General features: G+C 37.3%; 1 protein-coding gene across 3 annotated transcripts in view; it reads right to left on the reverse strand.

The window, feature by feature from the left end:
- Nucleotides 1–8,274: 8,274 nt before the first annotated feature.
- PRKG2 (protein kinase cGMP-dependent 2) overlaps nt 8,275–22,644 on the reverse strand; it is a 122,638-nt gene continuing 108,268 nt past the window's right edge. For all 3 annotated transcript variants that reach the window (XM_050790131.1, XM_050790129.1, XM_050790130.1), the window contains exons 17-19: nt 22,245–22,307; nt 12,898–12,964; nt 8,275–10,582 (exon numbers count right to left, since the gene is read on the reverse strand). In XM_050790131.1, the coding sequence (XP_050646088.1) occupies nt 10,487–10,582; nt 12,898–12,964; nt 22,245–22,307 (226 nt within the window). In that variant the 3' untranslated portion in view covers nt 8,275–10,486. The remainder of the gene's footprint in view (nt 10,583–12,897; nt 12,965–22,244; nt 22,308–22,644) is intronic.

Genomic DNA, 22,644 nt, shown 5'->3' on the forward strand with positions numbered 1-22,644 from the left:
GTCAGGAGATACTCTGCCTGGTGGTGAGGGAAAAGGTGAGGGAACAAGGCATACGAAGTCTGGTAGAAGTAGGACTAAACATTTTTTTGAAACAGTCAAAAATTTAACTAAAGAGCTTCTGCACAGTGAAATAAACTAGCAAAAAAGTAAACAGCCTACACAATAGGAGAAGATATCTGTAAACTATGCAACCGACAAAGGTCTAATATCCAGAATCTATAAGAAACTTAAAGAAATTAACAAGTGAAAAACAACCCCATTAAAAAATGGGCAGGCTGGGCACAGCGGTTCACACCTGTAATCCCAACACTTTGGGAGGCCAAGGAGGGTGGATCACTTGAGGTTAGGAGTTTGAGACCAGACTGGCCAACATAGTGAAACCCCATCTCTACTAAAAATACAAAAATTAGCCAGGTGTGGTGGCATATGCCTGTAGTCTCAGCTATTCAGGAGGCTAAGGTGGGAGAATCATTTGATCCCAGCAGGCCAAGTTTGCAATGAGTTGAGATTGCATCATTGCCCTCCAGCCTGGGTGACAGAGTGAGACACTATGTCCAGAAGAAAAAATATTTTTTTTAAATGGGCAAAGACCATAAACACACACTTCTCAAAAGAAGACATACAAACAGCCAAAAAGCATATGAAAAAATGCTCAACATCACTAATCATTAGACAAACACAAATCAAAACCACAGTGAGATACCATCTCACACCAGCCAGAATAGCTATTATTAAAAAGGCAAAAAATAACAGATACTGATGAGGTTGAGGAGAAACAGGAACACTCATACACTGTTGGTGGGAACATAAATTAGTTCAGCCACTATGGAAAGCAATTTAGAGATTTCTCAAAAAACTTAAAACAGAGTTACTATTTGATCCAGCAGTCTCATTATATGGTATATACCCAAAGGAATACAAATCATTCTACCATAAAGATACATGCAGGCATACATTCATCACTGCATTATTTACAACAGCAAAGACATGGAATCACCCTAAATTCCTAGCAATGGTGGACTAGACAAAGGAAATGTGATACCTGTATGTAATGGAATACTATGCAGCCATAAGAAAGAGCAGGATCATGTCCATTCGTGTTTGCAGTAACATGGATGGAAACGGAGGCCATTATCCCAAGTAAATTAAGGTGGGAACAGAAAAACAAATACTGGAGAATTCTCACCTGTTGTCAGAGGGACTCGGTGGGAGGCAATTGAATCATGGGGGCAGGTCTTTCTTATGCTGTCCTCATGATAGTGAATAAGGCTCAGCAGATCTGATGTCTTTATAAGGCAGAGTTTCCCTGCACAAGCTTTCTCTTTTCTTGATGCCATCCATATAAGATGTGACTTGCTCCTCCTTGTCTTCTGCCATGATTGTGAGACCTCCCCAGCCACATGGAACTGTAAGTCCATTAAATGCTTTTTCCTGTATCCATTACCCAGTCTTGGCTATGTCTTTATCAGCAGCATGAAAACAGACTAAATACATTAAATTGGTAATAGTAGAGTGTGGCACTGCTGAAAAGATACCCAAAAAGTGACTTTGGAATTGTTGAATGGCTTTGCCCAAAATGCTAACAGCAATATGGACAATAAAGTCCTGGCTGAGGTGGTTTCAGATGGAAATGAGCAACTTGTTGGGAACTGGAGCAAATGTGACTCTTGCTATGTTTTAGCAGAGACTGGCAGCATTTTGACCCTGCTCTAGAGATTTGTGGAAGTTTGAACTCGAGAGAGATAATTTAGAGTATCTTGTGAAAAAAATTTCAAAGCAGCAAAGCATTCAAGAGGAGACTTGGGTGCTGTTAAAGGCATTCAGTTTTAAAAGGGAAACAGAGCACAAATGTTTGGAAAATTTGCAGCCTGACAAAGTGATAGAAAAGAAAATTATATTTTCTGAGAAAAAATTCAAGTGGCTGTAGAAATTTACATAACTAATGAGGAACTGAACGTTAATCCCCAAGACAATGGGGAAAATGTCTCCACGGCACATCAGAGGTCTTCACAGCAGGTCCTCCCATCACAGGCTAGAGACCTAGGAATAAAAGATGGTTTCATGGGCTTGGTGCAGGCTTCCCATGCTGTGTGCAGTCTAGGAACTTGGCACCTTGCGTCCCAGCCACTCCAGCAGTGACTAATAGGGGCCAAGGTACAGCTCAGGCTGTGGCTTAAGAGAGTGCAAGACCCAAGCCTTGGCAGCTTCCACAAGGTGTTGAGCCTGCAAGTGCACAGAAGTCAAGGATTGAGGTTTGGGAACCTCCACATAGATTTCCGAGGATATATAGGAACGCCTGGATGTCCAGGCAGAAGTTTGCTGCAGGGGCGGGGCTCTCATGGAGAACCTCTGCTAGGGCAGTCCAGAAGGAAATGTGGGGTCGGAGCCCCCACACAGAGTCCCTACTGGGGCACCACCTAGTGCAGCTATGAGAAGAGGGCCACCATCCTCCAGACCTCAGAATGGTAGATCCACTGACAGCTTGCACCATGTGCCTGGAAAAGCTGCAGACACTCAACACCAGTCCATGAAGACAGCTGGGAGGGATGCTGTACCTTGCAAAGTCACAGGGGTAGAGCTACCAAAGACCATGGGAACCCACCTCTTGCATTGGCATGACTTGGATGTGAGACATGGAATCAAAGGAGATCATTTTGGAGCTTTAAGATTTGACTGCCCTGCTGGATTTCAGACTTGCATGGGGCCTATAGCCCCTTCATTTTGGTTAATTTCTCCCATTTGAAATGGCTGTATTTACCCAATGCTTGTACCCCCATTGTATCTGGGAAGTAACTAATTTGCTTTTGATTTTACAAGCTCACAGGCAGAAGGGACTTGCCTTGTCTCAGATGAGACGTTGGACTGTGGATTACTGAGTTAATGCTGAAATGAGTTCAGACTTTGGGAGACTGTTGGGAAGGCATTATTGGTGTTGAAATATGAGGACATGAGACTTTGGAGGGGCCAGGGGTGGAATCATATGGTTTGGCTCTGTCCCCACCCAAATCTCATCTTACATGTGGGAGGGACTCCTACATGTGGGAGGGACCTGGTGGGAGGCAGTTGAATCAAGGGGGCAGGTCTTTTCCGTGATGATCTCATGATAGTAAGTCTCATGAGATCTGATGGCTTTAAAAGGTGGAGTTTCCCTGCACAAGCTCTCTCTTTGCCTGCTGCCATCCATGTAAGAGATGACTTGCTCCTCCTTGCCTTCTGCCATGATTGTGAGGCCTCCCCAGCCACGTGGAACTACAGGTTCATTAAATGCTTTTTCCTGTATAAATTACCCAGTCTTGGGTATGTCGTTGTCAGCAGCATGAAAACGGACTAATACAGAGCATAACCAGGAAGTCTGTAAAAGTTTAACTCAAAGATTCAAGTGAATGAAGGTGCTGAATGCTCTTGAGGCCTGAGAAATACTATGCCAGTCTGCTGCCAATAAACTGATGTGATGTAGTAAAATTTATAGATGTTCAACAGTCCCCCCTTTTTAAAAATAATATATTTGATATCTAGCCTACATTTCTGATTCAAATTTCTTTTTTTAATGAAGTTTTTATGTATTATAAAATTTCAATGTATGGAACAAAGAAAATATAGATAATAGAAAAAGTATGCATGATTATACCACCTGGAGATCTTACTGTTAACATAGTTATATAATAAATATAAGCATTTACTAGAACTACAATTTTATCCTGCTGTGTTCTCAATACCTAGAACAATGCCTGGAACATAAGTGCTCAAATTCATAATTGTTGAGTGAATCAGTTAAGACATGTATGTAATAATTTTCTTTGCATTCAGCACTCATTTGAATAAGAAGTCTCCCTTATTCTCAATCCTTATGAGCCCTCAAAGAGAAAAGGCACACTTTAATATTTTGACTATCTTTCCCAAAAGCAAAACTGAGCACAAGACCTTCCGAGAGGCTAAGGCCAGGTGCAGTGGCTCATGCCTGTAGTCCCAACACTTCGGGAGGCCGAGGTGGGTGCATTGCTTGAGCCTAGGATTTCAACTCCAGCCTGAAGAATGTGGTGAAACTCAATCTCTACAAAAAGTACAAAATAAAGTTGTGTTTTGGGGGTTTTGTTTTGTTGTTGTTGTTTTGGTTTGGTTTTTTTTTTTTTTTTTTGGTGGGGGGGTCCTGGTGCACACACTTGTAGTCCCAGCTACAAGTAGGGAGACTGAGGTGGGAGGATTGCTGGAGCCAGGGAGGTCAAGGCTGCAGTGAGCTGTGATTGTGCCACTGCACCCCAGCCTGGAACACAGAGCAAGGCCCTGTATCAAAGGAAAAGAGGCTGAACAGGCAGAATTCAGAAGAGCGCAATGTTAGAGCTTTTGCATGTTATGATCCACTTAGCAATCTGAGGATCCTCCTGAATTTTAAGCAGCAGAATTGGATGGTTGGCTCATATCAGCTTGTGTTCCTGTGTGACTCCTAGCTTGCTTTCATCTGCCTGAAGAGTAAGTCCCGTTTGTTCTATTATCACATCATCTTCTGCTTCTTCCCCCAAAATGCATGTCTATTTGTGTTTCCCTTACTGAGGAAGTTTATACTTATCAAAACAAATTTCATGTTACTTTTCATTGTACCACTTTTAATTTAGCAACCAACAATTAAATAAACAAAAATATCTTGGTTTTATGTCTTTCAGAATTGAAAATGCTCCAGCTCTAATTCAGTTTATAGCTTGCTTGTAAATCACTTGAGACAAATTGTTATCACTGATTTTGATTGAGTCATGTGTTCCATGACCTAAATATATTTCAAAGATTATTGGGTAGAAAGAGGGAAAGCAAATCTCATTACCAAATCAAACTGAATAAATTACATAATAATAATAATATATAATATGTTTTACTAGTTTTAAAACTGAGTGACTTTGTACTGTGTCAATTTAGCTAAGCCAGAAATATATTTCCCAGAATTCCCTTCTCAGTATGATTCTGAGTTAGGCCTTTTCACAAGAGAAATTTACATAAGATCTGAAAGGCAGACATGAGAAGCAGCTATATTTTCACTCCAGGGGACAATATAAGACCAAGTACTGCTGCAGCTCATACACATTGTCTCATCTGTTGACTCACCTTGTTGATATAGAGCACTGCCAGCTCCAGCTAGATTGTTCCTTCAGCATCTTCAAATCCTAAAGCAGGAATATTTTACAGGTGCCAGCTTATCCTGTAGGTCACCTATATGACCAAGGCTGGCAACCAGGAAAAACAGATGCAGGTTCAGTTGTGTCCTCTTGTGTTCCAGTTTGTCACTACAAATTTGTTTTTCCCTCAAGGATTCAACTTTTTTCTCTTCTGTTCATTTTATCCTTCTTCCTCCATTTTATGTCAATCTTCCCTTCCAAAACTAGTAGTTTAAAACAATGAACAATTATTATCTCACACATTCTGTGGACCAGGAATTCCAGGATCATTTGTCTGAGTCCTCTGGTACATGGGCTCTCACTAGGCTGCAATCGAAGTATTGGCTGGGGCAGCAGTTGCATCTAAAGGCTCAACTCAGTGGAGGATCTGCTCTAAATTCAGGCATGTGATTGTTGACAGGAGTTGGCTCATCACAGGTTGCTTGACTGAGGGCCTCATTTTCTGGCTGTTAGCCAGAGGCTCCCTCAGTTATTTGCCACATTTACTCAAATTGCAGCAGCTGGCTTCCATCGGAGCAAGCAAATGAGAGGGAGAGAGGCTCAGGCGAATATACGCACGGAGTCACCTTGTAATCCGATCTCAGAAGTGACATCCCTTCACTTTGTTTATATTCTGTTTGCTAGAAGGAAGTCACTAGGTTCAGCCAATACTCGAGAGGAGGGGATTATAAAAGGCCGTGACTACCATAAGCAGGGATTGCTGGAAGCTATCTTTGAAGGTGCCCACCCCACCCCGTCAAACAGTCTTTTGAGGCATCTTGCATGTGCTGTACAGAACTTCTCTCATAAAAAGTAAAACTTCTAAGAATCTTAAGTGCATTTTATCAGAGCATCTTTAGAGAAAAGATTTGTGACTGGCTATTGTCTAGTGGACTGGATTATGAATTTGTATACGAAAAAGTCATGAAGTTTTTAAAAGAAATGTATCAGTTGAAATAAAGAGGAAGAAACAAGCTGAAAAGAGGCATTTCTACCATCAAATTTTCACATGCATCAAAGTGGCTGTCTACTCCGTTGAAAAATCAGTTATATCTCATGGAAGAGGAAGGATGGCTCAGAAGACAGAACCAAGATTCTAAATGGTGGCACCATGAGCTATAAACAATGACTCACAGGGAGTAGGTGTGAGTCCTTAGCCGAGAAATGCTCACATGTGTCTGGCCAAATTTCAGGATTACCATAAGCTAGTTATTGCTTTGGGCCTTCCATTCTCTCCTCCTAATCCAAGTATCTGGTGTGGTCATCCTTTGCTTTTTACTGCTAGATGTGTGAGTGTCCAGGCAGATTACTTATTTACTTATTTCACAGGATTTTAGACCTAAAATAATGTATGGAAGGAATTACACCTGAAGAGTGTCATCTCCACTTGTATTGGATTTAGATGACATGACCCAGGGCCATGAGCCAGAGCCTGATGACATTTTTAGGGAGGCTCTTGGGAGGGAATAAATTTGTTTTTCATATGGGAGTAATATAAGCAATGTGTGGCCAGAAAGTGAATTGTGGCAGTTTTAAAACTTGTTCACAAATTATTTAAAATTCTCTTCATTAGGAAGTTAAGTCTACGTTCTCTCCCCTCAAATCTGGGTGGGTTTTTGTTTCTACCAGCAGAGTGTGGGAGAAGTGATGTCATTTGACTTCCAAAGCTAATTCATAAAGGATAGTATAGCTTCTGCTTTGTTAGCTAGAATACCCACTCTAGGAGCCCTGTGCTGCCACAGAAGAAATCTGACTAGTTTAAGGATGCCATTATGTGAGGAATCCAAGCTATGGAAAAGGGAAGTGTAGGCAACCTGGTCCTAAGTCCTGTCTTTAAAAAGTCCCAGCCAGGTAGCAGATATGTGAGTGAACAAGGCTTCAGGTAATTCTAGCTCCTAGCCACTGAGTCACCTTTAGTCTTTGAGCCTTTCCACCTGGTTCCCCAGATACTGTGGTGCAGAGACAAGCCATCCTTGTCATGTGTTGTCTGAATTCCTGGCCCATGAAATCTAGGAGAGTAACAAAATGGTTGTTCTAAGCAACTAAGTTTTGGGGTAATTTGTTACACAGTTATAACAACTGGGACTAAGCCATGCAAAACCATCAGAGCTAAATCATGAATAAAATATATATTTAAATTTTGGTGATGGGTACATCGAAAGCCAAATCACCACCATTATGCAATATACCCAAGTAACAAACATGCATGTGCACCCTGAATGTAGAATTTTTTAAATGAGAGAAAGATATAAATAACAATAATAATCATCATCATCATACTGGAGCCCTCAGGTAATTTAAAAATAAAATAAAATGAGCATCTGTTTTTTTTTTTAAATAAAATGCATATTTAAGGCCAATAAATAAAAAATTTTGAATAAAGTCAACTATCTGTGTATTTACAATTATTTTAGAATCTTGTGTGAACGATTATTTATATATATTAAGATATAAATACTCCTAGTACAATGTTTAGCAATAAAGAACAAGGATTTGTTATTGTGCCCCAAAAAATACATATATATTTATTTTCAAATGTTTATTATGAATGACCTACTAGTAATAATATTCTGGCGCAAGGTTTCAAAGATTTAAATGTATATCTCCAAGTTCCAGAAGAATAAAGCTGTGGTTTAATGTTCAAGGTTACATAAATCTGGGCAGAGCTGGAATTCAAGCCCAAGTCTTTTTTTCTTCTCTAAATCTCTTACTTTTCACTACTACACTCTCTTTTCTTCAGATGTGTTTATATTTTAAGAAAACATTAAGAACCTATAATTATGAAAAGTTGGTCCCACTTGGAAGAAGCTCAAGGATGAAAAATTAAGTTTATATCCTAACAAGAGAGATTGGGAATGATTTAATGATTAGGAAAATGATGGGTTTGCATATATGAGGGTAATTTTCTGTATTTCCTTATATGTGTGTATCTTTAATTCATAAAAAATAAAATTTAGGTTAACTTAATGAAGCACTTCATTTTAGTGAGGGTTAACCCTTCATCTCATACACCGAAGTTTTTCATCAATCATTTTTACTTCATGATTTAAAAGAAAAAAAAAAGACAGACACTGGATTTGATCAGTACAATTCTGCATACAGATACCAATGATACATAAGATTCAGGACTAAATGGTTATTAAGGCCCCTTTAATTTTAATAGAGACAGTAACAGTAGCTCCCGTCTATGCAGCAATGGTTATTTCACAGATACCGGGCAAAAGACTCTCTACATAACTTAATCCCTGAAACAAGCCTCTAAAGTAAATATTACTTTATTCTGCCTTTTTCTATGAATGAGAAAGCTAGTACTCAAAAAAGCTAAATCACTTTCCCAAAGTTAGTAAATAGTGGAGTTGGGATTATTTAATGGTTCAATCTCTCATTTCTTCATCTTTTAAGTACTCTAAGGAAACAATAAAAATCACATGGGAGGATAACACATTGGCATGGTCAATCACAGGAAAAATAAACCTGTAGTACTCTAACTTGGTTTTTATTTCTATATATGTAGGGTTTTAAAAATTACAACTATTGATCAGCTTTGAGAATATCATTCCTATTATAACTGTACAGTCCTAATATCCACCCAATACGTAAATTTTCTATCTTTATATGTTGGTAATTTAAAAATATATACATGGAAAAACATACAGTACAAACAAACCAAATTCAAATAAAAATCTTTAAAAACTCTTAGAAATTCTTTAAGCAGGTTATGTCAATCCTCTTAAAAATGATTATTCTATGTACAATACATAATCTTTAAAAATACAGCTCCAGGAACAAAAACTCTTTGGTTCAGCAAAAGGATTATAAATGTGGAAATCTAATTTGTTAAGGATGCACCTCTCTGGATTGGGCTTCACTTATCTAGCTAACTCGTTAAGGAAGCATATAGCTGGCTTTTTTCTGAATGATGAAATTATGAGTGGGGACTGAGTAGAGGTTGCTTTTGACATAGAACATTATCATGTGAAAATATAACCAGAAGCTCGAATAATCCCGGAACTTATACAGCATTTTTACTCTGCTAGATTTAAAAACTACAGAAAAGTCTCTGCTTCTCATTCATTTTGGAAGAAGGGTAAGGGAATGATCATGGTCAATACATCAACCATTCATCAGTAAAGTTCTTAGGTACTAGGATCCCATGCTATTGAAACTATCCTATTTATTATTTGGATGATTGCAAGGAAGGGATAGGAGGAATGCTGTTGTCCCTTTTACTTCTGAAATCCCATCACTTTTCCGGTGGCTTGCCTGTCTTAACAATCTAAATTTATAAACCCATCCATGACTCAGATGTCTTTAAAAAGAACTATTAACTCAGCAGTGATTACAGTGCATCAACATTTGTCAATGGGATTTAGATTAAAAATTAACGATGATTCTATACAATTTTGGTTTATTAATAACAACAATCACAGAATTTTTTCAAAATACCTCAGATATTCAGAGTTAGCAGTCTTACCTATTAGAATATATTCTCCTTTCTATTTACTGGAAGGCAAAAGCCTTCACAATTTTGTTCCAGCATATTTTCTACTTTGGTGGTGAAAATATTTTAGCATCATTTAACCACACATTTGTAACTATCTTGAACGAGGGCTTTTGAAAAGTGTCTAAGGTATCACAGCTGATCGTAAAGGAAAGAAAATAGTTCTTGCTTTACTTTTTTTTCTATTGCCCAATAGAAAATAATTATCTGACTGGATTGATTGATTCAATTACATTGGGGAAAGGTACCACTGACTATTGCTCAATCTTGCCTCTCCCTGGACTCATGTCAGAGGCATATTAATATATTCTCAGGTTAAAAGCAGGTGAAAGTCAGGAGGTTCTGTTGGCTACCATGCTTTCTGCAAACCACCATTTTAAGATGCCATCATGCTTATATGAAGTTGCTGAGAGCTGGGGCGCTCTCCAAAATTCACCATTGTTTTTCCGTCTATTTGTATGACTTAGTTATTCAAGGACAAGACCCTTTTTAAACATTAGTAGTACTCAAACTAGAAGGATATGATTAGAATGGAACAATATATCGCAGAAAAACCTGCCACTTAAACAAAAATGGCTCTGATTGTGGAAAGGAAAATGGGGTAGCCTCTAGCAGTAGAGAAAAGCAAAGAATGTAATACATCAACAATCCACAGCATCTAAATGAGACATTATAACTCAGAATCACATCCATACCATTCTCCTCTTCCCCTTGTGCAGGGATTTCTTTTCCCTAATGGTCTTCCAAAGATATTATAATACTCTGAAAAGAAAATAATGTGTTGGATTATTGATCGTTGAGGTCCTCTTCTGTAGTGTACAGGCAGTAATCAACTTTTCTTCTGTCAGAAGTCTTTATCCCAGCCTGATAGCTCATCTGGAGGCATTCCCTTTTCAGGAGGGTATTTGTCAAAGTAGCTGTGATCTATGGGTCCATTGAGCTAATACAGAGATAATTAAAACAAAAGGAAGAATGATGTTGACCAGGCATGCTATCACATATGGGTAATGCTTTTTATATCAGAACACTGTCATACTGCAACCACTTGGAAGTTACATACTAGAAAAAAATGACCAATTATCATTCTTGAGTCCTAGTCTCAGCCTCATGAGATCTTCTCTTTACAACCAAATACATTTGGTCACCAGATAACATTCAATAGTAACTACATGGCATGAGGAGTTTTCCTAAAGAAAACATTCAGAAATAGGCCAGGCGCTGTGGCTCATGCCTGTAATCCCAGCACTTTGGGAGGCCGAGACAGGTGGATCACCTGAAGTCAGGAGTTCGAGACCAACCTGGCCAATGTGGTGAAACTCCATCTCTACTAAAAATATAAAAATTAGTTGGGCATGGTGGTACACACCTGTGATCCCAGCTACTTTGGAGGCTGAGGCAGGAGAATCACTTGAACCTGAGAGTTTGTGAAGGCTGCAGTGAGCTGAGATCACAGCACTGCACTCCAGCCTGGGTAATAGAGTAAGACTTCATCTCAAAAAAAAAAAAAAAGTGACAGAAATTATCTCTATTTATTTTTTTAATTGAAAACTCTTTTAAAATCAAAATCTGCCAGCATTCTTCTTCCATTGTATAAGTTTTTCACCAGTGCTGAAATTTTTTACGGTTAATTGATCCATATAAAGTATTCAGAATGCCAAAAAAGGAACAATTCAAAATATTAGTGACCCTGTTGAAAGACTAAAATTATGCTGGTATTAAATTATTTCACAAATAAAATGATTTCTAACTCTGCTTTCAAACAAATGTAAGTAGTGCCTGATTGAATGATCAGCTGAAAAATAATTAAAAATATTATTTATGATAGATGAGAATGTGGTGGAGGAACAGAGCTAGAGATCATTCAGGAGCTCAAAGTGACATCGCTGTAATAAAACCCTCCATTCCCACTGATATATGTGAGAACACAACTCTTAGAACTTGTATCTACATAACAATAATTTTAAAAAGGAATAGAATTGATGCTGAATCTGATCCCATTCTTTTAATAAACAATATCTATCCATAGGTACCAAAAATAATAATAATAATAATTTCTTCTCAAAAAATGTTTGTTTAATAATGACCTTTAGAAATTCATAATATATTTATGCCATTTGACACCGCATGCCATAAAAATGTAATTATAACAGAATTGAGAAGAAATATTGATGTTATTACAAATTTTAAATCTAAAATTTAAAGGCATTTAAAGAATGATCATGAAAGATTGTCAAGCATAGAAACATTTTACATTAGGATGAAATCTTATAGGGAACATAGAATGAAAATATGATGATATGATGAAAAGGAGTGATACAATATTTCTGCCCACACTTTATAAGTGGCTGATATGTATTAAATCTCAATGGTATTTAGATTATAGTAGACACATTTAAAGGAATGAAGTAACAGTAGTGTTTTATTTTAAAATGTCAATATTTATAACATACTAGAAATCATATTCTCCACAACTACACTTTGAGGAAAAAAATTCAGATATCATCTACAAATGTATAAGAGGAAACACAGATCTTTGCATTCTTTTGGAAAAAACACTAACATAAACTTAGTAGTATGTTGACCTAGATCATTCCTGAGATATTCTTACTCCCATGTTAGCTGAAGTTCTGCTTCCTCTAGAGCTGCACTATCCAATAATATAACCATCAGCAACACAAAGTGACTGAGCACTTGAAATGTCCCTCATCTGAACTGAGATGTGCTGTAACAGTAAAATTTACTTGGGATTTAGAAAATTCAGTGTGAAAAATAAGCATAACCTATCTTACTATTATTTTGTATTGATTACATATTGAAATAATATTTTGGAGGTATTATGATAAAAAATTAAAATTATTTTCACCTGGTTTTTTTTTCACCTTTTTAACATGACTGTTAGAAAATTTTAAGTTACATACATTGTTCACATCAAATTTCTACAGTCATTTGTCAGCCTGAACAACACTGACTACTTTGGGACTTAAGTGGCACTGACATGTATTAGGTTCCTGATAGGTAAGTTAATGTCCATCAACTAGGCAGTACTATTTAGTCCCTATAATCACAATTACTAAGATAAATTCACCGTATAATCACAATTACTAAGATAAATTCACTTAATTTTTAAAAAACCTGTTTTTCAAAAAAAAAAAAAACCACCTAAAATCTGTTATGGGCATATACATTCACATACATCTAAAATCTGTGTACAAAAACAAGTCCCTGGGGAAAAAAGTAATATAATAAATACAATACCTCTCTTTGTAAAGGCGATGGAAGGCTCCGTGCTTTCAGTCCCTCCCAATTAAAACCATTTAACCACCTGAAAAATGAGAAAGAAAGACAGAAAGAAGGAAGGAGGGAAGGAAGGAAGGAAGGAAGGAAGGAAGGAAGGAAGGAAGGAAGGAAGGAAGGAAGGAAGGAAGGAAGGAAGGAAGGAAAGAAGGAAGGAAGGAGAAAAAGAAAGAAAGAGAGGACAAAAAGGAATATTACTTGGATGATAAAGTATTCACGTGTCAAGTTATCTGCTACAGCTTTAAATAGCACTTACATACTAATTATTCCCAGATTTCTATTTCCAACCAAGACCCCTCCATCAGCCTACAGGCTAAGGTCTACAATTGTTATTCATCTTCTCACAATTAGATGTCTAATAGGCATCTGGCATGTATCAGTTCCAAACAGAAGCTTAAAATTTTCTCCACCAACCTTATCTTCATTCTTCCAGTTGCTCAAACCAAAACTCTTGTAGTTGTTCTTTGTCTTATATCCTACCTGAGTCTATGAGCAAATCTTGTCAGTGCTAGATTCTAATTCTATCTATATTCAGTATCTGGCCAGTCTTCAACACCTTTACTCTACTAGCAAGGAACCAGCCCTACTTTTGTGCTGGAGATAACTCAGCAGCAAGATTGGTCATTTATAGCAAAGTCAGGTCACAACATGCTTTGGTTCAATATTCCCCCACCTTTTCCATCTTACTCAGTATAAAGGGCAAAGTCTATTCCATGTATTTGCTGTAACCTACAAGGCCTAAAATCATTGTTTCTACCACCATCCTTCCATTACCTTACCACTGTTTTACTTTTCTCTTTCTTTCTCTCTTAACTCATTTGTCTTCTCACTATTTTCCTAACCAGCCAGGGATGTTCCCATTTTAAGGCCTTTGTACTCAAGGCTGGATTGTTCTTTCTCTAGATTTCCATGTCTTATTCTCTCACCACCTTCATGTCTTTTCTCAAAGGTCATCTTCTCAGTGAGATCTTCTTTGGTCATCCAATCTAAAATTGCAACTCTCCCCCACAAATACACACACACACACACACACACACACACACACACGCTTCTTATCCTCCTTCCCTACTTTATTTTACCCCCTTAGCACCTATAGCTATCTAATATACTACTTGGCTTAGTTATCGTGTTTACTTTCTATCTCCCCAATAGAAAGCAAGCTCCATGAGGGCAGGGATTTTTATCTAGTTCCTTTTCTCTGTGCCCCAACACTTGGAGTAGTGCTTGATATGGGACAGGGGCTCAATAAATTTTTGTTGAGTGACTGAATGACTCTGCAAAGGAACACACTTACACAGAAAAAAGTATTTTACAGTAATCTGTGAAAATACGGGATTAAGCGGAAGTTCTTTCATCATTGCTTACACATCATTAATCTAAAAGGGCTGATCTGATTGATCTTCATGTATTTCAAGCATATATTTCCAGCTTGATGGTCTAGAAATATCTAACACCAGGAGTCAGGAGGCCTCATTTCTCTTGAATAGAAACAATCTACTCTGTCTCTCAGGATTTTATATCAAGAACATGAAATCATGCTGTTCTATAGCCACTGATCTTTTCTACTGGCACACTGAGGTCAGCTCAGCCAGCCAACCAATATTTATGGAAAGTCGACTTGGTCTCAGGCATCAAAAAATGGCCCTGATAGACTTGCTTGATGCAGGGTTATCACAAACCTTCAATTTGTAAAAAATAAAATATCTGCAAGGTGCAGTAAGTAAAGCAAAGTGCAATAAAACAAGGTATGCTTGTACCCGAAACAAAGGTTTCCTCTTCCTTTCAGGAAAGATTTAGTTGCACCCTACAAGTATATCAGCCTCCTTTTAAGATAGGTGTTGGGAGACATGACTGGTGCCTAGTTTTAAATTAGCTCTTAGATATAAGACAGTAGAGTTCTGTAACTATTTTTGGGGAAGATTATTTAATATAGAATGGACAGATACATACAACTATACTGTTTTAAAATACAAAATTAAAGTGACTGGTTCTCTAAGAAAAAAGTTTCACTTTAGAAGAGACTGAGAAAATCTGACGCTAAACTTTAGAAATTTGTTTGTTTGTTTGTTTTTTAATTCTAAGAATATACTGAGTAGAGAAGCTACACAGCTTAAAGACTTGTGGAAGGTTTTAAGATGTTTTTGTTTTGCTGGGAGGTGATGAAAAAAGTCAAGTGAACAATATAAATTATTAAATTAATTTCAGGTAGTAGTAAATACAAGGAAGATAAAAGAGAATAAAGTGGTAGATATCGGGAATAGAAACAGGTTGGGAGGGGCTGCTAATAGCTAGGGTGGTATTCGAAAAAGTGATATTTGAAAGAGCCTGAATGAAGAGAAGGGGGAACCATGGGAAGATCTGTGGCAAAGCCCTTCCAGATGGAAGGAATGAGCTGAAGTGTAGTGAATGCAGAGGAAACTAGAAAAAAAAATGAGTCTGAGAAAGACCCAGAGGCTAGATCATGTAGAGCTTTGCAGGAACAGTAAGGAATCAAGATTTCCACATGTAGTGAAAGAATCAGAAAGCTCTAAGTCAATGACACAAGCTAGTTTTCAAAAGCTACTTCTGGCTGCTTTAGAAATAATGACCACAGGGGCCAGAATGGGATGGTGATGTGTCCCTGTGATTAAAGGCAGGGAGACTTTCAGGAGGCTGTCACACTACTCTGTCTGTTGGCCATACCAGAAGTTAGGCTCTTCCACCTTTCTCAATCTCTTCTCATCCCCAGATTTGGGTTTGGTTCAGTGCTTGACTGGATTTCCCATTACAAGTCTAAGCTTAGCAATAGAAAAGGAATGAAAAACAGAGAGAGCAGACTCTAGTGCATTCCATTTCAGATGCTATTCTAAACCAAAATATCATTTTGCCATAAGCTGCTGAAACTCCAGTCAAAGAGTGAGAGTCAGACAGCAACCCAGCTGTTTTATATCCCTCCTCTGCCCTTGCTGTAAAACCACAGAAGTCCTCTCTTTGTTCTACCCATTGCTTTTTTGCAGAGACTGAACCTCCACTTTTAGGGATTTCTAGGTACACAGTTCTACGGATTCTTTTCTTTCGTCACCAAATATGGCAACAATTTCTTTTAACATATTTTACAATGCTCTACTCAGAGGTGCTTCACAAATATTAATAAAAATCATTACCATCAATCTACTGAATCAAACAACCCATGTGTTGCTTACAGAGTACTTGTTACAATCTGATTTATCACAATATTTACTTAACATGCGTGGCTATTCACTTAACACATGGCGTTTTGACACTAACCACATTTTAAGTAATGCAAACACCAGTATGCACTGGTGTATAAAAAATATTCACCAGAGAAATATTAGCAGCAACAGCACATAAACTCCTTCTTCATTTCAGAAGACTCATAGAGCCTATTCTTGAAAGTAATTTCAAAGACTACAAATATCAAAAACAATGTTAAAATACAGGCATACCTTGGAGATATTGAAGCCTCAGATCCAAACCACTGTAATAAGGCAAGTCACACAAATTTTGGAGTTCCCAGTGCATATAAAAGTTATGTTTAAACTAAACTGCAATGTATTAAGTGTACAACAGCATTATGTCTAAAAATGTACATAATTTAAAAATACTTTATTGCTAAAAATGCTAACAATCATCCGAGCCTTCAATGAGTCACAATCTTTTTGCTGGTAGAAGGTCATGCCTTGGTGTTGATGGCTGCTGACTGACAAGGGTAGGGGTTGGTGAAGGTTGGAGTGGCTGTGGTATCTTCTTAAAATAAGACAATGATAAAGTTTGCTGCATTGATTAACTTTTTGTTTCATAAAAGTTCTCTACAGCATGTGATACTGTTTGACAGCATTTTATGCAGAGTAGAACTTCTTTTAAAACTGAGGTCAGGCTAGGTATAGTGGCTCATGCCTATAATCTTAGCACTTTGAGAGGCTAATGTGGGAGGATCTCTTGAGGTCAGGAGTTTGGGTAGCATGGCAAGACACTCGTCTCTACAAAAAAAATTGTTAAAAAATTATCCAGTCATGGTGGCATTCACCCATAGTCCCAGCTACTCAGGAGGCTAAGGCAGGAAGATCACTCGAGCCCAGGAATTCAAGGCTGCAGTGAGCCCTGCTCACACCACTGCACTCCAGCCTGGGTGACAGGGAGACTCTGTCTAAAATAAATAAATAAACAAATAAATAAATTGAGGTCAATTCTTTCAAACTCTGCTACTACATTATCAACTAAGTAAGTTTATGTAACATTTAAATCCTTTGTTGTCATTTCAACATGTTCACAGCATTTTTGTAAGAAGTAGATTGTATTTCAAGAAACCACTTTCTTTGCTCATCAATAATCAACTCCTCATCTGTTCAAGTTTCATCATTAGATTGCAACATTCAGTCATATGTTCAGGCTTCACTTCAAATTCTAGTTTTATTGCTGTTCCTAGAACATCTGCATTTGCTTTCTCCAATTAAGTCTTCAGCTTCTCAAAGCCATTTATGAGGGTTAGGATCAACTTTTTCCAGACTCCTATTGATGTTGCTATTTTAGTCTCCTCTGAGAAATCACAAATGCTTTTAATGACATTTAGAATGGTGAATCCTTTCCAGAAGGTTTTCAATTCACTTTGCCCAGAGCCATCAAAGGAATCACTATGGAAGCTATAGCCTTACAAAATGTATTTCTTAAAAACAAGACTTTAAATTCATCAAAATTATTCCTTGAGGTTTAGGCTGCAGTGAGCCATGATTGTGCCACTGCGTTCCAGCCTGGATAACAGAATGAGACCCTCAAAACATTAAAATTAAAAAATAAATACTCTTTGGTTCATGGGCTGCAGAATGGATGTTAACAGCCATGAAAATATATTAATCTCCTTGCACATTGCCATCAGAGCTCTTTGGTGACTAGGTGCATTGTCAATGAACAGTAATATTTGAACAAAATAATTTATTCTGAGCAGTAGGTCTCAAGAGTAGACTTAAAACATTTAGTAAACCATCCTGTAAACAGATATGGTGTCATACAGGCTTTGTTCAATTTATAAAGTACAGGCAGAGTAGATTAAGCATCATTCTTAAGGGCCTTAGGATTTTTAGAATGGCAAATGAGCATTGACATCAAGTCACCAGTTGCATTCCTAATAAGAGAGTTAATCTGTTCTTTGAAGTTTTGAAGCTAGATATTAGCTTCTCCTCTCTAGCTAGGCAAATCCTACACAGCATCTTCTTTCAATGTAAGCAATTTATTCTTCATTAAAAATCTGTTGTTTATGTAGACACTTTCATCAATGATCTCAGCTGTATCTTCCGGATAACTTGCTGTGGCTTCTAAATCAGCACTTGCTGTTTCACCTTGTCCTTTTAAAGTTATGGAGACGGCTTTTTTTCTTAAACTTCATGAACCAATTTCTGACAGCTTCTGACTTTTCTTCTTCAGCTACCTCACCTCTGTCAGCCTTCATAAAGTTGACAAGAGTTTGAATTTTGCTCTGGATTAGACTTTGGGTTAAGGAAATGTTGTGTCTGGTCTGTCCTCTACACAGACTACTAAAATTTGTTCCATATCAGCAATAAGGCAGTTTTGCTTTCTTACAATGTGTGTTGTGATGGTTAATAATGAGTGTCAAGTTGATTGGATTGAAGGATACAAAGTATTGATTCTGGGTGTGTCTGTGAGGGTGTTGCCAAAAGAGATTAACATTTGAGTCAGTGGGTTGGGAAAGGCAGACCCGCTCTTAATCTCGGTGAGCACCATCTAATTAGCTGCCAGTGTAGCTAGAATATAAGCAGGCAGAAAAATGTGAAAAGAGAGACTGGCCTAGCCTCCCAGTCTACATCTTTCTCCCATACTGGATGCTTCTTGCCCTCAAATATGGGACTCCAAGTTCTTCAGTTTTTGAACTCGGATTGCTCTCCTTGTTCCTCAGCCTGCAGACAGCCTATTGTGGGACCTTGTGATCGTGTGAGTTAATACTTAATAAACTCCCCTTTATATATCTATTCCATTAGTTCTATACCTCTAGAGAACTCTGACTAATACATGTGTGTTCACTGGAGTAACACTTTTAATTTCCTTCAAGAAATTTTCCTTTGGATTCGAACCTTGTCTAATTGGCACAGGAGACCTAGCTTTCAGTCTGTCTCAGCTTTTGATATGCCTTCTTCACTAAGCTTAATAATTTCCAGCTTTTTATTTAAAGTGAGAGACATGAGACTGTTTCTTTTACTCGAATACTTAGAGGCCACTGTAGGGTTATTAACTGGCCTGATTTCAATTCTGTTGTGTCTCAGGAAATAGGGAGGTCTGGGTAGAGAGAGAGATGGGAAAATGGGCCATTGATAAACTCATCAGAACACACAACACCTATCGATGAAGTCTGGCATCTTATATGGCTGCGGTTTGTGGTACCCTCAAAATTACAATACTAACATCAAAGAACACTGATCACAGATCACTATAATAGATATAAAAATAATGAAAAGTGTAAAATATTGTCAGAATTACCAAAATGTATCACAGACACAGAAAGTGAGCTAACGCTGTTGGAAAAAATGGCCCTGATAGACTTGCTTGATGCAGGGTTATCACAAACCTTCAATTTGTAAAAAATAAAATATCTACAAGGTATAGTAAGTAAAGCAAAGTGTGATAAAACAAGGTATGTCTGGACCTGAAACAAATGTTTCCTCTTCCTGTCAGGAAAGATTTAGTTGTACCCCATAAGTACATCAGCCTTCTTTTAAGATAGGTGTTGGGAGACATGACTGGTGCCTAGTTTTAAATTAGCTCTTAGATACAAGACAGTAGAGCTCTGTAACTATTTTTGGGGAAGATTATTTAATATAGAATGGACAGATACATACAACTGTATTGTTTTAAAATACAAAATTAAAGTGACTGGTTCTCTAAGAAAAAAAGTTTCACTTTAGAAGAGACTGAGAAAATCTGATGCCAAACTTTAGAAAGAAGTTTTTTTGTTTGTTTGCTTGTTGTTTGTTTTTAATTCTAAGAATATACTGAGTAGAGAAGCTACACAGCTTAAAGACTTGTGGAAGGTTTTTAAACACTCCCATTTGGAGAGAGAGATCAAGTGTTCTGATGTTCCCCACCTTCAGCTTTATAGCTTAAAAAGCACTACGAAAATAGAATGAAAAATGCTTCTGAGCATTTACACAACCAAAGACACTGTGTAAATTTGGTATATATCTAATTAATCACCTCTATACTCTGCACTCAGACTCTATATTACATATAGCAAAGACAATGTTGCCTATTAAGAAGGAATAGACAAATTAATCCCTACAGGGAAGCAAATTCAAAATTCTTTATTACTATGCTGAGGTGAGAAAATCTTTAGCATCAATTTGCACATGCATCTAATGACAATTTGACAGCTCCATTTAAATGAGCCTCAGGTAAAGAAGAAGTAAAAGCTAAAGCTGGAGCCTGCTGACAAATATATCGCTTCTATCTCCCAGCTATACCAGAGCAAAACATGAAGACCCTTCTATAATGAGAGAAAGGAAGAATGTATATTGGAAGAACGGCTTTAATTGACAGAGCACTTGTTTCCTCAATATGAATAGTGTGTTTCTGTGTCATTTTACAATGAGAAAAGAAATTGTGATAACAGCATGGAGTGCTGGAAGAAAATAAATTAGAATCTAAGACAAATAATGAGTTTTACAGCTGAAGGCAATCCAAAAGATAGTAAAGAACATTAGAATACTACAAGCATTTTTGATTCTATAAAATCTACACGTGTCTTTATCTTTCTTTCCTTCCTATGTTTCCTCCCTCCCTTTCTTCCTAAAAACACCCTTAAGGCAGACCTCAATATGAATTTACAATATTGAATACATGGCTTTATTTCAAGTAAGTTCATTAACACATACAGTAGAGTTGGCAGGTTGATTTTTTGTTTTTGTTTTGAAGCTGTACTGCTACTGTTAAGAAACATGAATAGCATTTCTATTCAGCAACAGCCCTTCTCCCTTTATTTTCATACCATGTTGATGTGCCCCTAATTCCTCAGTGAAAAGATCCATAAAGGAATGAGGTGTTTTCATTTCTAAAAGTGAACATCAGTGTAGTCGAAGGATTTCAATTAACAAAATTCTCAAATGTATTTTGCACTATCTACATATTCTCAGAATTTTTTATATCTGTGAATCATGAACAAAATGAAAATATCTTAAAGATGGCAGCAGTTATCCAAGCACTGATTTAACAAGCCAAAACTTGAAGGTTTGAACTGTCACATTTGAATATTTAATAAATCAGAAAGGATGTCTTATGAAGGTTATCAATGGTTCTGAAGGCCAGCTTTAAAAATTCACAGAACTGAAAATGTACATGTCAGATTACTGCACAAGAATAAAGCATGGTTTGAGGTTCTGTGGAAACCAGTGAAATCAGTGTCCATTACGCAAAAAGTAAAATATACCACGAGGGTTCAGAATTTGAGGATATTCAAAGGAAAATTATGTTTAAAATAAATATATATTATTAATTAAACCTGAAATATAATACTTTTTCAGTTGATTTAGGTGACCCATCCTCTTGAATACTGATAACAACAATGGTATCCTCCTTTACTTACAAATTAAATGCCCAGATTAGAATGTAATTCCTTCACAGATTTCAAGTTGATATTTCAAAGTATAATAAATATGTACAACTAGCATAGATCAATAAAAATACATACTAGGATCAGGCGTGGTGACTCACGCCTGTAATCCCAGCACTTTGGGAGGCCAAAGCAGGTGGATCACGAGGTCAGGAGTTTGAGACTAGCCTGGCCAACATGGTGAAACCCTGCCTCTCCTAAAATACAAAAATCAGCTGAGTGTGGTGGTGGCTGCCTGTAATCCCAGCTCCTTGGGAGGCTGAGGCAGGAGGGTCATTTGAACTCAAGAGGTGGAGGTTGCAGTGAGCCAAGATCGTGGCATTGCACTCCAGCCTGGGCAACAGGGCGAGACTCTGTCAACACACACACACACACACACACACACACACACACACACATATGAATAATAAATACAGAAGTGGATAAAAAGTTAATTTGCTATGACTTGAAGACATGATTTTGTAACTTCTTTTGTAACTTCAGTCATTCTTGATATGAATTTCCAACATGAGACAAATCACTTTGAGTTTGATTATTATAACTACATCTAATAAAACACAGATAAAAAGCAAAGCACCATAAAGAAAAAATTGAAACTCTGGAAAGGAACCCCTGTGACCCCTGAGAGAAGTTTTTGCAAGTACTACATTGTTCTCTAAATTTCTATATTTTTCTGGGCAAAGAAATAATTACATACCTGTGTTTCTTAATGTCATTTATTCCATTCTTCAGATTTCCCAGCCTTTCTGTTGGATTTTGCCTAAAATAATAATTTGTGAAAGGCAATTTATAATAATTACAACTGAGAAAATTTTAAATTAAAACTTAACATCTATTTGTTCATTCATTCATTCATTCATTAAAAAACATGCATGAAGTTGCTACCGTAGACCAGACATCTGAGTTTAGTGAGGTGAAAAGACATGACTTCCTCCCTGGAGGAGCCACAGTTAAATTAGACTTTGGAGTGTATATATATGTGTGTATAAAGTACGAATAAATAAGGAACAAGCAGGCACTATCTTGCCAACTCTGCTGAGAAAACCAGGGCAAGCTTTATAGAATCATTTACATCTAAGGTGAAATCTTAGAAGCAT

Source organism: Macaca thibetana, chromosome 5 (genome assembly GCF_024542745.1).
Source record: "Macaca thibetana thibetana isolate TM-01 chromosome 5, ASM2454274v1, whole genome shotgun sequence".
Lineage (NCBI taxonomy): Eukaryota > Metazoa > Chordata > Mammalia > Primates > Cercopithecidae > Macaca > Macaca thibetana.